The 15,426-nt window shown below is 43.4% G+C and overlaps 1 protein-coding gene across 5 annotated transcripts in view; it reads left to right on the forward strand.

Annotated features, from left to right (window-relative positions):
- The first annotated feature begins 14 nt into the window (after positions 1–14).
- Positions 15–15,426, forward strand: part of PMM2 (phosphomannomutase 2) — a 30,551-nt gene continuing 15,139 nt past the window's right edge. For 4 of the 5 annotated variants that reach the window (XM_015068667.3, XM_027043282.2, XM_053213041.1 and 1 more), the window contains exons 1-4: positions 15–172; positions 11,539–11,650; positions 14,088–14,164; positions 14,837–14,928. In XM_015068667.3, coding sequence (XP_014924153.1) covers positions 107–172; positions 11,539–11,650; positions 14,088–14,164; positions 14,837–14,928 — 347 coding nt within the window. In that variant the 5' untranslated portion in view covers positions 15–106. Of the gene's footprint in view, positions 173–11,538; positions 11,651–14,087; positions 14,165–14,836; positions 14,929–15,426 lie in introns of those variants that run through there. The other variant, XM_053213043.1, reaches the window with a different exon arrangement.

Genomic DNA, 15,426 nt, shown 5'->3' on the forward strand with positions numbered 1-15,426 from the left:
CTCCTTCTCCCAGCGTGCTCTGTGGCACGGGGGCCGAGCCCGGAAGTTCCGGGCCGAGTTCCTGGTTGCCAACGAGTCTCATCAAGTGCGGCTGGAAACGGGGGACATGGCGGCGTCTGGCCCAGCGCTATGCCTTTTCGACGTGGACGGGACCCTGACCGCCCCGCGACAGGTAGGCGGCACCCGGCCGGCTGGCGGCAGCGGGTGCAGAGCCGCCTGCTGTTCACATTTGGGGCCGACGGCCGCCCAGGGTGGGGGTCGAGGGGCGGCCAGCCTACCTCCTCGGCAAGGCTGAACTCCGTTCTGGGTGCCTTCCAGGGGTGAAACGGAAACTCGAAACACATCCCCAAGACCTCAGGGTGCTCGGAGAGATGAGACGGGCTGAAAACCCTTGAAAGGAAACAACGTGTATGGGGTTGGAAAACGCAGTTTTGGACTCTCACCGCATGCCCTGAATTTGAACCCCAGCTCAGCCCTCTTACCAGCTATGTTCCCTCCTCAGTCCTGTCACCTATGAGCTGCATCTTGCAACCTAATAGGAAAAACATAGGTTTCCAGGTCAAACAGACCTAGTAGAGTCTCAACTTCACTCTGTTGACAGCTGTCTGACTTAGAGCAAATCACTGAACCCCTGAGTGGTTTTTGTTTGTTTGTTTTTGTTTTTTATTTGTTAATTTTTAATTTACATCTAAGTTAGCATATAGTGCAACAATGATTTCAGGAGTAGATTCCTTAATGCCCTTACCTATTTAGCCCATCCCCCTGCCACAACCCCTCCAGTAACCCTCTGTTCTCCATATTGAAGAGTCTTTTATGTTTTGTCCCCCTCCATGTTCCCGAAATCCCACATCCCTCCCTGCTTCCCTCCCCTTCCCTTGTGTTTATCCCTTCTGTGTCTTAAGTCCTCATATGAATGAAGTCATATGATATTTGTCTTTATCTGACTGTTTAATTTCGCATTTCCGCTTAGCATAATACCCTCAAGTTCCATCCACGTAGTGGCAAATGACAAGATTTCATTCTTTTTGATTGACGAGTAATACTCCATTGTATATATATACCACATCTTCTTTTATCCATTCATCCATCGATGGACATTTGGGCTCTTTCCATACTTTGGCTATTGTTGATAGTGCTGCTGTAAACATTGGGGTGCATGTGCCCCTTCGAAACAGCATCCCTTTATTTCTTGGATAAATACTTAGTAGTGCAATGGCTTGGCCGTAAGATAATTCTATTTTTAATTTTTTGAAGAGCCTCCATACTGTTTGTGGCGGCAACAGCTTGCATTCCCACCAGCAATGAAACAGAGATCCTCCTTCTCCGCATCCTCGCCAACATCTGTTGTTGCCTGAGTCGTTAATGTGAGCCCTTCTGACAGGTGTAGGATGGTATCTCATTGTGGTTTTGATTTGCATTTCCCGGATGATGAGTGACGTTCAGCATTTTTTCATGTGTTGGTTGGCCATCTAGCTGTCTTCTTTGGAGAAGTGTCTATTCATGTCTTTTGCCCATTTCTTCACCGGATTCTTTGTTTTTTGGGTGTTGACCTTGATAACTTCTTTATAGATTTTGGATACTAAGCCTTTATTTGATTTGTCATTTGCAAATATCTTCTCCCATTCCGTCGGTTGCCTTTTAGTTTTGCTGATTGTTTCCTTTGCTGTGCAGAAGCTTTTTATTTTGATGAGGTCCCAGTAGTTCATTTTTGCTTTTGTTTCCCTTGCCTCCGGAGACATGTTGAGTAAGAAGTTGCTGCGGCCAAGGTCAAAGAGGTTTTTGCCTGCTTTCTCCTCGAGGAGTTTGATGGCTTCCTGTCTTACATTTAGGTCTTTCATCCAGTTTGAGGTTTTTTTTGTGTCTGGTATAAGAAAGTGGTCCAGGTTCATTCTTCTGCATGTCGCTGTCCAGTTTTCCCAGCATCATTTGCTGAAGAGACTGTCTTTATTCCATTGGATATCCTTTCCTGCTTTGTCAAAGATTAGTTGGCCATACGTTTTTGGGTCCATTTCTGAGTTCTCTATTCTGTTCCATTGATCTGAGTGTTTGTTCTTGTGCCAGTACCATACTGTCTTGATGATGACAGCTTTGTAATACAGCCTGAAGTCCAGGATTGTGATGCCTCCTGGTTTGGTTTTCTTTTTCAAGATTGCTTTGGCTATTCGGGGTCTCTTCTGGTTCCATACAAATTTTAGGATTATTTGTTCTAGCTCTGTGAAGAATACTGGTGTTATTTTGATAGGGATTGCATTGAATCTGTAGATTGCTTTGGGTAGTATTGACATTTCAACAGTATTTATTTTTCCTCTCCAGGAGCGTGGAATATTTTTCCTTTTGTTTCTGTGTCTTTTTCCATTTCTTTCATAAGCTTTCTGTAGTTTTCAGTGTATAGATTTTTCACCTCTTTGGTTAGATTTATTCCTAGGTATTTTATGGTTTTGGGTGGCAGTTATAAATGAGATCAATTCCTTGATTTCTCTTTCTGTTGCTTCATTGTTGGTGTATAGGAATGTATCCGATTTCTGTGCATTGATTTTCTATCCTGCCACTTTGCTGAATTCATGAATCAGTTCTAGCAGTTTTTTGGTGGAATCTTTTGGATTTTCCATATAGAGTATCATGTCATCTGCAAAGAGTGAAAGTTTGGCTGATTTGGATGCCTTTTATGTCTTTGTGTTGTCTGATTGCTGAGGCGAAGACTTCCAATACTGTGTTGAATAACAGTGGCGAGAATGGACATCCCTGTCTTGTTCCTGACCTTAGGGGGAAAGCTCTCACTTTTTCCCCATTGAGGATGATATTAGCATTGGGTCTTCCATATATGGCTTTTATGATCTCGAGGTATGATCCTTCTATCCCTGCTTTCTTGAGGGTTTTTATCAAGAAAGAATGCTGTATTTTTTCAAATGCTTTCTCTGCATCTGTTGAGAGGATCATGTGATTCTTACCCTTTGTTTTACTGATGTGATGAATCACATTGATTGTTTTACAGATATGGAACCAGCCCTGCATCCCAGGTATAAATCCTACTTGATCGTGATGGATACTTTTTTTAATGTATTGTTGGAATTGGTTTTGGAATCAAGGTAATGCTGGCTTCATAGAAAGAGTTTGGAAGTTTTCCTTCCATTCCTATTTTTCGGAACAGCTTCAAGAGAATAGGTGTTAACTCTTCCTTAAATGTTTGGTAGAAGTCCCCTGGAAAGCTGTCTGGCCCTGGACTCTTGTTTTTGGGGAGATTTTTGATTACTAATTCGATTTCTTTACTGATTATGGGTCTGTTCAAATTTTCTGTTTCTTCCTGTTTCAACTTTGGTAGTTTATATGTTTCTAGGAATTTGTCCATTTCTTCCAGATTGCCCATTTTATTGGTGTATAATTGCTCATAATATTTTCTTATTTATTTCTGCTGTGTTGGTTGTGATCTCTCCTCTTTCATTCTTGATTTTATTTGTGTCCTTTTTCTTTTTGATCAAATTGGCTAGTGTTTTATCAATTTTGTTAATCCTTTCAAAGAACCAGCTTCTGATTTCATTGATCTGTTTTGTTTTTTTGTTTGTTTGTTTGTTTTTTGTTTGGTTTTTTTTTTGGTTTCAGTAGCATTAATTTCTGCTCTAATCTTTATTATTTTCTGTCTTCTACTGGTTTTGGGTTTTATTTGCTGTTCTATTTCCAGCTCTTTAAGGTGTAAGGTTAGGTTGTCTCTCTGAGACCTTTCTTCCTTCTTTAGGGAGGCCTGGATTGCTATATACTTTCTTCTTATGACCGCCTTTGCTGTGTCCCAGAGGTTTTGGGGTCTGGTGTTATCAGTTTCATTGGCTTCCATGTACTTTTTAATTTCCTCTTTGACTTCCTGGTTAGCCCATTCATTGTTTAATAGGATGTTCTTCAGTCTCCAAGTGTTTGTTACCTTTCCAAATTTTTTCTTGTGGTTGATTTCGAGTTTCTTAGCATTGTGGTCTGAAAATATGCACAGTATGATCTCGATCTTTTTGTAATTGTTGAGGGCTGATTTGTGTCCCAGTATGTGATCTATACTGGAGAACATTCCATGTGTACTGAAGAAGAGTGTATATTCTGCTGCTTTAGGATGAAATGTTCTGAATATATCTGTTAAGTCCATCTGGTTCATTGTGTCCTTCAAAGCCATTGTTTCCTTGTTGGTTTTCTGATTAGATGATCTTTCCATTGTTGTAAGTGGGGTGGTGAAGTCCCCTACTATTATGGTATTATTATCTATGAATTTCTTTACATTTGGGACTAATTGATTTATGTATTTGGGTGCTCTCACATTTGGAGCATAAGTGTGTTTACAATTGTTAGGTCCTCTTGGTGGGTAGACCCCTTAAATTATGATATAATGCCTTTCTTCATCTCTTGTTACAGTCTTTATTTTAAAGTCTAGATTGTTTGATTTAAGTATGGCTACTCTGGCTTTCTTTTGTCAACCAATAGCATGATAGATGGTTCTCCATCCCCTTACTTTGAATCTGAAGGTGTCTTTAGGTCTGAAGTGCGTCTCTTGTAAACAGCATATAGATGGATCTTGTTTTCTTATCCATTCTGTTGCCCTGTGTCTTTTGATTGTAGCATTGAGTCCATTGACATTTAGAGTCAGTACTGAAAGATACGAATTGATTGCTGTTATGTTGCCTGTAGAGTTGCAGTTTCTGGTGGTGTTCTCTGGTCTTTTCTAGTCTTTGTTGCTTTTGGTCTTTATGTATTTTTTTAGGGTTTGTTTTGTTTTGTTTGTCTTTTCTCCCCTCAGAGAGTCACCCTTAAAATTTCTTGGAGGGCTCGTTTAGTAGTCACAAACTCCTTTAATTTTTGTTTGTCTGGGAAACTGTTTATCTCTCTTTATATTTTGAATGACAGCTTTGCTGAATAAAGAATTCTTGGCTGCATATTTTTCTGATTCAGCACATTGAATATATCCTGCCACGCCTTTCTGGCCTGTCGATTTCTGTGGATAGGTCTGCTGCAAACCTGATCTGTCTTCCCTTGTAGATGAGGGACTTTTTTTTTCCCTTGCTGCTTTCGTGATTCTCTCCTTGCCTGAGTATTTTGCGAATTTGACTATGATATGCCTTGTTGATGGTTGGTTTTTGTCGAAACTAATGGGGGTTCTCTGTGCTTCCCGGATTTTAATGTCTGTGGCTTTCCCCGGGTTAGGAAACTTTTCTGCTACGATTTGCTCACATAACCCTTCTACCCCTTTTTCTCTCTCTTCATCTTCTGGGGCCCCTATGATTTTGATGTTGTCCCTTTTAAATGAGTCACTGATTTCTCTAATCCTTGAATCGTGCTCTTTTGCCTTAGTCTGTTGCTTTTCTGCCTCATGCATCCTTGCCGCCCTGGGATCCGTTCGAGATTGCAGCTACCTCAGTTACAACATTTTTTATTTCATCCTGACTAGCTTTTACTTCTTTTATCTCCACAGAAAGTGATTCTAAACTATTTTCGACTCCAGGTAGTATTCTTATTATCGTGATTCTAAATTCTGGTTCAGACATCTTGCTTGTATCTATGTTGGTTAATTCCCTGGCTGTCGTTTCTTCCTGCTCTTTCTTCTGGGGTGAATTCCATTGTTTCATCATTTTGAAGGGAGAAAGGGAATTAATGAGGTTAAAAAAACTAAATTAAAAAAATGAAAGTTAAAAAATTGAAAACAACACACACAAAAATCAAATAAATGATGCTAGATCCTAGGTGTGTTTTGGTCTGGGTGTTCAATTGTACTTGATAGATTAGAAGAAAAAGGGGAAAGGAAAAAAAGGAAATCGTTTGAAAATTTGAAAAAAATGAATACACTGAAATGGAATAAAATGAAATGATGAAAGTAAAATAGAATTTGAAAAAAATTTACACAGAAGTAAAAAATACAGTAGAAAAAATTAACGAAAAATATTTTTAATAAAAATTGAAAATGAAGTTTCTCTCTGCTGAGTTCTGTGGTTCAGGTTGTGCAGGGTGTTGTATTAATCCTCAAATCAGTTTTCGAGTTGTGCAGGATAGTTTAGTGTTGATCTGGCTGTGTTTCATGGATGCAAGACACAAAAAAACTTACATGCTGTTCCGCCATCTTGGCTCCTCCCATAACCCTCCCCTGAGTGGTTTCAAATGGGGGCATTCCCAGTTCCATATGGTGTTGGTGAGGCTCGAATGAAATCGAACACATTCACTAAAGTATCTTGGCTACGATAGGCTGGGTTCAGTAATAATAAATAGTAGCCGCTAGCACCCCTCCCCTCTCCACCCCCTTCTCCAGTAGAAGTGATCAAGGAGGCCCAGATTTTTGCAGACTGCCTCCTGAGAGCCTCCTTGGACTCCTGGAAGCTTGCTTCCCACTTCCTGATTTTGCTGCTACAGGCATGGATAGGTTTCAGTTAAGGTCTGCGTTTGTGATGAAGCTCACTCTGACCTCCTCCTTGCACAGACTGGTCACTGAAGTGACCTCACTATCTTCACATTGTATTCCTACCTTCTTGATTTGGGCTGAGTGGTGGCAGTGGTGTGCTCCACATTTCCACGTTAAATGCATGTGGTTTTAGATCAGTTTGCCTTTCTGGCCCGTGGGTTCAGTGGATCTAGTGGTGATACTCAACTGCCTTGTTCTTCAAAGGCTCCTTTTGACACAGATTCAGCGACTAGCCTGCACTTGTGGACTGCTACAAGTTCTTGCTGGTCCAGAGCCAGAGTCAGCATTTCATTGTTCCTAAAGGGTCAGATAGCAAGAATTTTTGTCTTTGACAGCCATGTGGTCTGTAGTAACTAATCAACTCTAATGCAAAAGCAGCCATAGACGACAGGTAGACCAGCTTCATTCGGTTCCAATAAAACTTTACTGATTTGTTATGAAAACAAACAGCTGCTCCATTTGGCCCATTGGCTGTAATGGTCTATGGTTCACATTCCAAACCTTTTTAGAACCTTCTCCCTCTCAAGCCGTCTCCCTCTTTTACCCAAGTAGGATTTTTTTTTTCTTTTTTTGAGAAAGAGCATGAGCCAGGGAGAGGGGCAGAGGGAAAGAGAAAGAATCTTAAGCAGGCTCCCTGCTCAGTGTGGAACCTGATGGGGGCTCGATCCCACAGCTCTGGGATCCTGATATGAGCTGAAATCAAGTCAGACACCCAACTGACTGAGTCACCCAGGCACCCTCCAAATAGGATAATTTTTGTTACCGTTTTAAATAAAGGAAACTGAGATTCAGTGAAACCATGATCTCAATTTGTCACAGCAAATCTGGTACAAGTTTCTGGGCTACTGGGCATTGTTCTTTGCTAAGTTTCCCATTTTCTGCCACTGCTGTAAGATGGATGCTGTTCTGGCTCCTGGTTCTGCCATTCCGGAAGGTGCTTCTGACTCCCAGAAGGAATCAGGATAGATAAGCATGCAGTATGAAATAGCAAAGAAACCCACAACGTATTCCCTTAAAATACCTGCAATATGATATTCTTGGCAGCAAACAATTTTAACACTGAAAAAAAAAAGTGTTAATTTAAAAGAAAATTGTTTCTGTGTGCTGGGTGCTCCAGGTAAAAACAAATACACTTTACCAACAGATCTATTGATTATACAACCTTTCCCTTCCTCAATACATATATTCTCCAACACTGATAAGCACATTACAGTCCGGAAGCAGAATAGGTTATCTTGCAGCTGCTAAAGGACGATATGATGCAAACAGGTAAAATCTAGTTCGAATGGAGTCCAGAGCTTTGCACATGTCACTGTTTAAGTAGAATCTTCTTGGGCTGAATACTTTCCTAAGAACTGCCACGCCATCTAAAAACAGTTGAGGGGCACCTGTGGCTCAGTCTGTAAGCATCTCTCAGTTTCAGCTGAGGTCATGATCTCACGGTGTCATGAGTTCAAGCCCTGCATTGGGCTCTGTACTGACAGTGCAGACCCTGCTTGGGGTTCTCTCTCCTCTCCCTCTCTCTCTGCCCCTCTCCCACTCACGCTGTCTCTCTCTAAATAAATAATTTTTTTTTTATTTGAAAAAAGAACTGGGGCGCCTGGGTGGCTCCGTCGGTTGGGCGTCCAACTTCGGCTCAGGTCATGATCTCGCGGTCCGTGAGTTCGAGCCCCGCATCGGGCTCTGGGCTGACAGCTCAGAGCCTGGAGCCTGTTTCGGATTCTGTGTCTCCCTCTCTCTCTGACCCTCACCTGCTCATGCTCTGTCTCTATCTGTCTCAAAAATAAATGTTAAAAAAAAAAAAATTAAAAGAAAAAGAAAAGAAAAAAGAACTAAACATAAAAACAAAAACAGTTGAGACTCAGAATAAAAGTCTGTGAAAAGAAGGGAGGCACAAGCCTGAATGGGAAACAGTTGTTTCCCAGCTGTGTGTCAGAAAACATTCAGGCACCAGAACCACTGAAAAACTAGTATACAGCCATATCCCCACCACTTAAATTCAGCACTGATTGACATCAGCTGTCTCTCTACTTTCTTATTCCATACTGTACCACTCCTTAAGCCATAGTCATCATGGTGCTTCACCACTAAATTTTTCAGCCTGCATCTCTTGAGGACATCTGTGGTGACCACAGGGGCCATCATCACACCTGGGAAAATTATCACCAGTTCCCTCATCTTATGTAATGCCCCAGTCCAGCAGTTGGCAAATGTTTTTCTGCACAAGGCCAGATGGTAAATAACTCGTTGAGACTCTGCGGGCCATGTGGTCTCTGTCACAACTAATCGACTGTGTTGCGGTGGCCACGGGCACTCCACAAACGAATGGATATCGCTGTGTTGCTGTCGTACCTTGCAGAACTAGGCAACGGGTCGGTGCTGTCCCCTGCGCCCTATTTTGCTGAGTCCTCTTTGCTGCCGTCGGTTTTCCTTTCTTGTCCCCCAAAAAAGTCTCTCATAGTTGGTTTTTTCAGAAGGTGAATTTTTTTTATTAACCTTTATTTAGTTTTCTTTTTTAATTTTTCTTTTTTTAATTTACATCCAAGTTAGTTACCATGTAGTGCAACAATGATTTCGGGAGTAGATTCCTTCATGCCCCTTAGCCATTTAGCCCCTACCCCCTCCCACAGCCCCTCCAGCAACCCTCTCTTTGTTCTCCATTTTTAAGAGTCTCTTCTGTTTTGTCCCCCTTCCTGTTTTTATATTATTTTTGCTTCCCTTCCCTTATATTCATCTGTTTTGTGTCTTAAAGCCCTCATATGAGTGAAGTCATATGATATTTCTTTCTCTGACTAATTTCACTTAGCATAATAGCCTTCAGTTCCATCCACGTAGTTGCAAATGGCAAGATACCATTCTTTTTGATTGCCGAGTAATACTCCATCGTATAAATATACCACATCTTTTTTATCCATTCATCCATCGATGGACGTTTGGGCTCTTTCCATACTTTGGCTATTGTTGATAGTGCTGCTATAAACATTGGGGTGCATGTGTCCCTTCGAAACAGCACACCTGTATCCCTTGAATAAATACCTAGTAGTCAGAAGGTGAATTTTTAACAGTCTTTGGCCTTAATCTCAAGCTTTTGAATCATTCTCTGTTTATTTTGTCCTGGGTGATTTATAAAGAATTCCTTGTAATTGTCAACACAAGGGTTATTTGGGAACATTGCAACAACTTTGGTGTGTGATTATTTTGCTCTAAAGATGTCTCCTACAATGGGTAATTGAGATGCCTGTTGTGTTCACAAGCAGCTGGGTCTTATTTCCTGTCAAAAAAATATTTGCTGCCACTTGGAAGTGAAAGGGTGCGTTCTACAACCCATTCACATTGCAGACACATGTCTGATGGCCACAGTGCCTTGGAGCTCATCACTGTGCACAGGGGTTAAGATCTCATAAATTGCAGCTTTGGGCTTCTGTTTGAAGATGGAAGTATTGCATTTTTTAAAAATTTATTTTAACATTGATTTATTTTTGAGAGACAGAGACAGAGCATGAGCTGGGGAGGGGCAGAGAGAAAGGGAGGCACAGAACCTGAAGCAGACTCCGGGCTCTGAGCTGTCAGCACACAGCCCGACATGGGGCTCGAACCCACGAACCGCGAGATCACGATCTGAACCGAAGTCGGACACTTAACCGACTGAACCAGTGAGGCACCCAGAAGTATTGCATTTTTAGTATTTTGTAATCCAGGGAGTCTTCCCCCACGTCCTGCCATTCTGACCTCAGGTGAGAGTAAGCCAGTTGGCCCGGGGAGGGGCGGGGGGGTCTAGGGCCCATTTCACAGTCACTGACTCACAGAGGCCACCAGCGCAGTTCTGCATTTTGTGTGCCACATCAAGATTCCCCTGAAGATACCGAAAAGACCCTGTTACAAGCCCTCTGTGCAATGTGGTTAATCCTATGTGTGGATTACTCTAAACCAGTTTGTTTTGTTTTGTTTTGTTTTTAAGAAAAAGAGAAGATGGAATTCCAGATGTTTATGTACTGAATTTAGGTCATTTTTGGTTTTGTTTTTAATTTCTGGTAACTTCATTTCTAAAGATAGAACTGTGAGGGGCGCCTGGCAGCTCTTAATCTCGGGGTCATGAGTTCTAGCCCCATGTTGGGGGCAGAGTTTATTTAAAAAAATAAAAATAAAAATACCCATGTGAATGTACAATTCAGACTGACAGAAAATAACAAAATAACTTTTTTATTTTATTTTTTTGCATTTATTTATTTTTGATAGAGACAGAACACAAGTAGGGGAGGGGCAGAGAGAGGAGACACAGAATCCGAAACGGGCTCCAGACTCTGAGCTGTGAGCACAGAGCCCGATGCGGGGCTCGAACTCACAAAGTACGAGATCATGACCTGAGCCAAAGTCAGAAGCTTAACCAACTGAGCCATCCAGGAGCCCCTAACAACATAGCTTTTAAAACTTAATTGTGATTTGTCTTAACAGAGATGTCTTTTCATGTGACTTTCTAATTTCTTTTGAATTAGTGCACAGTTTGGATTTTAACCAGCATAAAATTATGCTGTCGTGACCACTGTTTATAGATAGGAGCTTTCCTTTTAGGAGAGACTAAAAAAATCTAGTGATCTTACTCTCATGGCTTTTGTTTTTGCTTTGGTTTTGTGTAGTTGTAACAAATCAATTCTCAACGTCCTCTTTGTGTTGTGTTATTTTGCGTTAAAATCAGCCACCTACATTCGTAAGTAGAGCGCAGGGTAACATTTGCAGGAAGTGCGCTAGTCCGTGTCCATTGGCTTGGAAAAATCACCACTTAAGGCTGAAAAAGCGAGTCATTGCACAGGACTTAGAATGAGTCCACTCGTGTTTCCAAAAACAAGACCTATTTATTTTTCTGCATATAAACAAGCATAGAAATTGCAGAGAGGACTAGCCAGAACAGCACACAGCGGCTGTTTATGTATTACTTGTGTGTTTTAGGTAAAAATAAGTAAACGTTAACAGGTCTTTTCTGGTGAAAAGCTGATGTACTTGGACTCGTCTACAGACCTAGAGCCTGAATTGGTTTGTATGAACGTAAGGATTGTGTCCCTCCAGGTTTCGTCTTCTGATCACTTTACCGCTCACGACTTTTTATTTTCCTTCTTGAAATGTAGAAAATCACCAAGGAAATGGACGGCTTTCTCCAAAACCTGAGACGGAAGATCAAGATTGGAGTGGTGGGCGGGTCCGACTTTGAGAAAGTGCAGGAGCAGCTGGGAAGTGACGGTAACGTCAACATTGCTGATTGCATTCGTAGAAGATTAACTTCTTAGGAGGCAGTTAGGGCCTGTCGCTGTTAAGTGTCACCGGCCCGAGGCCTCCTCCCCACATGCTTCCTTGTTGGGGGGATCATTCTCTCTGCTTTCTCTTTCCTGTTTTTAATCCTATAAGTAAATTTCTGGAGTCGGTGGTGGACCTCTTGGTACTCAGACACGTGGGGCGTTTCCCCAGAACTTCCAGTGTCTGTGTCATTGCCAGAATGCTTATGTTGTCCCCGTCCACTCTCCCAGCTCCGCTCAGACCCTGTCTCCTGACCGTCATTCTCACCCGGGTGTTGAGGTGCCCTCTGGGTGTGGGGGCCGTCCGTTGCCCTAACACGGTGTTTCCCAGAGTTCCCTATTCATGAGTCACCCAGGCTGCTCCCCTTCTTTTGAAGGGGACTCTCCAGCACAGGACCCCAGGAAGCCGGGCATACTTATTGGCCCCTTCACTGGAGACTCTGAGGTCCGTGGGGCCTGGGAATCGTATTTCAGCTGCTCCCCCCGGATGGCCTAATGCACAACCCTCCTAGTGCCACACTCCATGCTTGTTGGAAACTGGCCGCTTGTCTGTTTTTCTTGAAGACTAGGACTGTGGATTATTCATCTTGCAGCCTGTGTCTCTAGAGTGCCTGGCCTGTAAGAAATAGAGGATGGAGAGCTAGATGAATCGATCGTCTTTTGGACACTGTTAACATTTGGGCCAGGTTCTTCTCTCTTGTCAAGGGCTGTCCTGTGCATTGTAGGGTGTTCAGCAGCATCTGGGCCTCCACCTGCTTAATGCCAGTACCCCCTCCACCCCCAGTGTGACAACCAGAAATGTCTCCAGACATTGCCAAATGTCGTCGAGGGAGCAAAATCACCCCCAGTTGAGAACGAGCATTTTGGCTGTAATATCTTACAGTCAACATCTGTGTAAGCTATATTTACAGGCTCAGTCACTGTAAGTATAATCTGTGCGTTCTCTTTAAAACCCTGTTCTGCTTATACTTAATTTTTCCTGTAGATGCCTTACTTAGAAAGCCTGTAAACAATTTAACAGGGGCACATTAATCCCCAGAAATCCTGTTACCTGGCCCTGATGGCCCTTTCTGCCTCTGGCCAGATTTTAAACCACAGGCTGGAAGAGGTTTTGTGTCAGGGTAGGGCCCTGTCTTGTATATTTCAAAGACTGTAAGTCAAAGCATCAGAATCAAAACATCCACAAGCTGGAGAAAGTTGACGGTCCAGCTGTATCAGAATCACTGGGGAACTTGTTAAAATACAGATGTGAGGGCCCCACCCAACTCATGGTACATAGGAATCCGCACTTTAACAAGCACCTGAAGTTTGAGGGCCCATTTAGATTTGCACGAGTGGTCTCCAAATCTGACTGCTTGTAAGAATCACCCAAAGACCTTTTTTTAAAAAACAATCTGATTTTAGCCTCGCCCCTGCATATTCGTAATCAGAAAGCCTGAGAACGGGGGCACCTGGGTGGCTCAGTCAGTTGAGTGCCCAACTCTTGATTTCGGCTCAGCTAATCCTGTCATGGGATCTTCGTAGGATCAAGCTCCGCTGTCAGCATAGAGCCTGGTTGGGACTGATTCTCTTTGTCCCTCTCTCTCTGCCTAGCGTGTGCATGTACTCTCTCTCTCTTTCTTTCTCTCTCTTTCTCAAGTAAACTGTCAATAAATAAATGTGAGCAGATCCTGGGAATCTGCGCATTTCCATTGCCACCCCAGTGATGCGGACCCACAGTGAGGCTTGAGGGCTGTCACGGACGCCCATCTTCCCGTGTACATAAGAGGGGGCTGAAGGCAGAGGTGTAAGAGGGCCCACCACATGTCCAGTCTCTAGCCTGGCCACCGTCTTTTGCGTTTGTAATTGAGAGTCTTCTAAAAAAAAAAAAGAAAAACTTGAGGAGCTCTTTCCCCACTCGCCCAATCTGTGACGAGGAGGTATTCTTTTACAGTCCTTACTAGAGTTCAGCAATCTTATTGGTGATGCGTGTTAATCAAGAAATAGAGGAGTGCCTGGCTGGCTCAGTCAGCTAAGCGTGCGACTCTTGATCTCAGCTCAGGTCTTGGTCTCAGGGTTGTGAGTTCAAGTCCCATGTTGGGCTCCACGCTGGCCATGAACCCTACGTTAGGTAAAAAAAAAAAAAAAAAGTGGGAGTGGCTCAGTCAGTTGAGCGTCCGACTCTTAGCTTCAGCTCAGGTCATGATCTCACCGTTGGTGAGTCTGAGCCCATCTTCGGGCTCTGTACTGACGGCATGGAGCCTGCTTGGGATTCTCTCTCTGCCCCTCCCCTGCTCATTCGAGTGCTCTCTCTCAATTAATAAACAAACATTAAAAAAAAAAAAGGGAAATAGAAACACAGCCTTCAGTTCATCACATGCTGTTTTCTTTTGTTTCGGTTGCAGTGGTTGAAAAATATGATTATGTGTTTCCAGAAAATGGCCTGGTAGCATACAAAGATGGGAAACTCTTGTGTAAACAGGTACGTTCTTGAAAATGCAAACAACTACATGCTACTGTTAAAATGTTTTCTAAAAGGATATTTGATGTTGAGTGCTTCTGGGGAGATGTACCTGGGAGGTGAGGCACAGGGAAGGAATGAATCTCCACCCCGTGTTTTTTGTATCTTGCATGTTGAACCATGAGACTCGCGTATTCCAAACGGTTAACTGAATGTTCGTAATTGTTTTTTTAAGGATAGCTAATCGAATATTTTCATTAGTGATAGCACAGAGTAAGGCAGGCTCCCTTGCTACAAGCATTTTTGGAGGCACCGTGTAGCTCTTTGTAATAAGATCGTCTGTTCAGACATAAGAGAAGGCCAGAGTGGAGCAACAGTATTCTCTGTCAGCGTCTGTAGATATTCTAATTGGATAAAAGCAGCAGTAGTGTACTCTTTGGGCCTGCCATGGAGCATTTGAAAGGTAATGAGTACAAAAATCTTGAGTAACGAGACAGAACATGCTTCAATTAAAGCCCCTCGGGGTTTGCTTATACGGGAAAGAAGGAAAAAGGCAGCGTGGGCGTGTCACCCTGGCTGCCACACCAGCCTTGTGACCCTCAAGCGGTAGTGGCTGAAGACCCGGGTTCGCGAGAAAGTTATTTTGAAAATGGCCTGTCTCTGAATCAAGTAACCCGTATTTCCTTTGTCTAGAACATCCAGGGTCACCTGGGGGAGGCCCTGATCCAAGATTTAATCAACTACTGCCTGAGCTACATTGCGAAAATTAAGCTCCCGCGAAAGAGGTGGGTTTGCTCTCAGCAGCCAGGCTGAACTAGTGCCCTTTGGGGCCATGGTGCCAAGTCAGTCCCCGGCCCTGTGCTTAGGAAGGAACTGCTGGAGACCTTCCAGCGGAAGTGAGGACAGAAACGATGGCATCTGCACCTGGTGGAAATCTGACACCGGGTGCTTTCCGGGGCTGCGGGGAAGGCCTGTGAAACAGCTCCCAGAGGCGCGAGTCACCTGGGGGCCCAGCCAGACCCCACACGCGGCCGTGTTTGCTCGGTCCGCAGTGTGAAATAAAATCTGAATCAGTTGCTGTCATTTGGACGCCCGAGCTCACCTGCTAAAGTGCCTGCACTTCCGGCTCCTGTGGTGTCTGGGGCCCGCTCCTGCGCGGCGCGGCGGGAGCCGGCTGAGCCACACTCCCCCCACCCGCATCCTCAGGCTTTCCCACACCCCTTCCCTCCTTGTTCTGACCTCGGCAAGCATCTGATTTGGGGACTTTCCTCTCACCCTGGATA

Source organism: Acinonyx jubatus, chromosome E3, assembly GCF_027475565.1.
Source record: "Acinonyx jubatus isolate Ajub_Pintada_27869175 chromosome E3, VMU_Ajub_asm_v1.0, whole genome shotgun sequence".
Taxonomy (NCBI): domain Eukaryota; kingdom Metazoa; phylum Chordata; class Mammalia; order Carnivora; family Felidae; genus Acinonyx; species Acinonyx jubatus.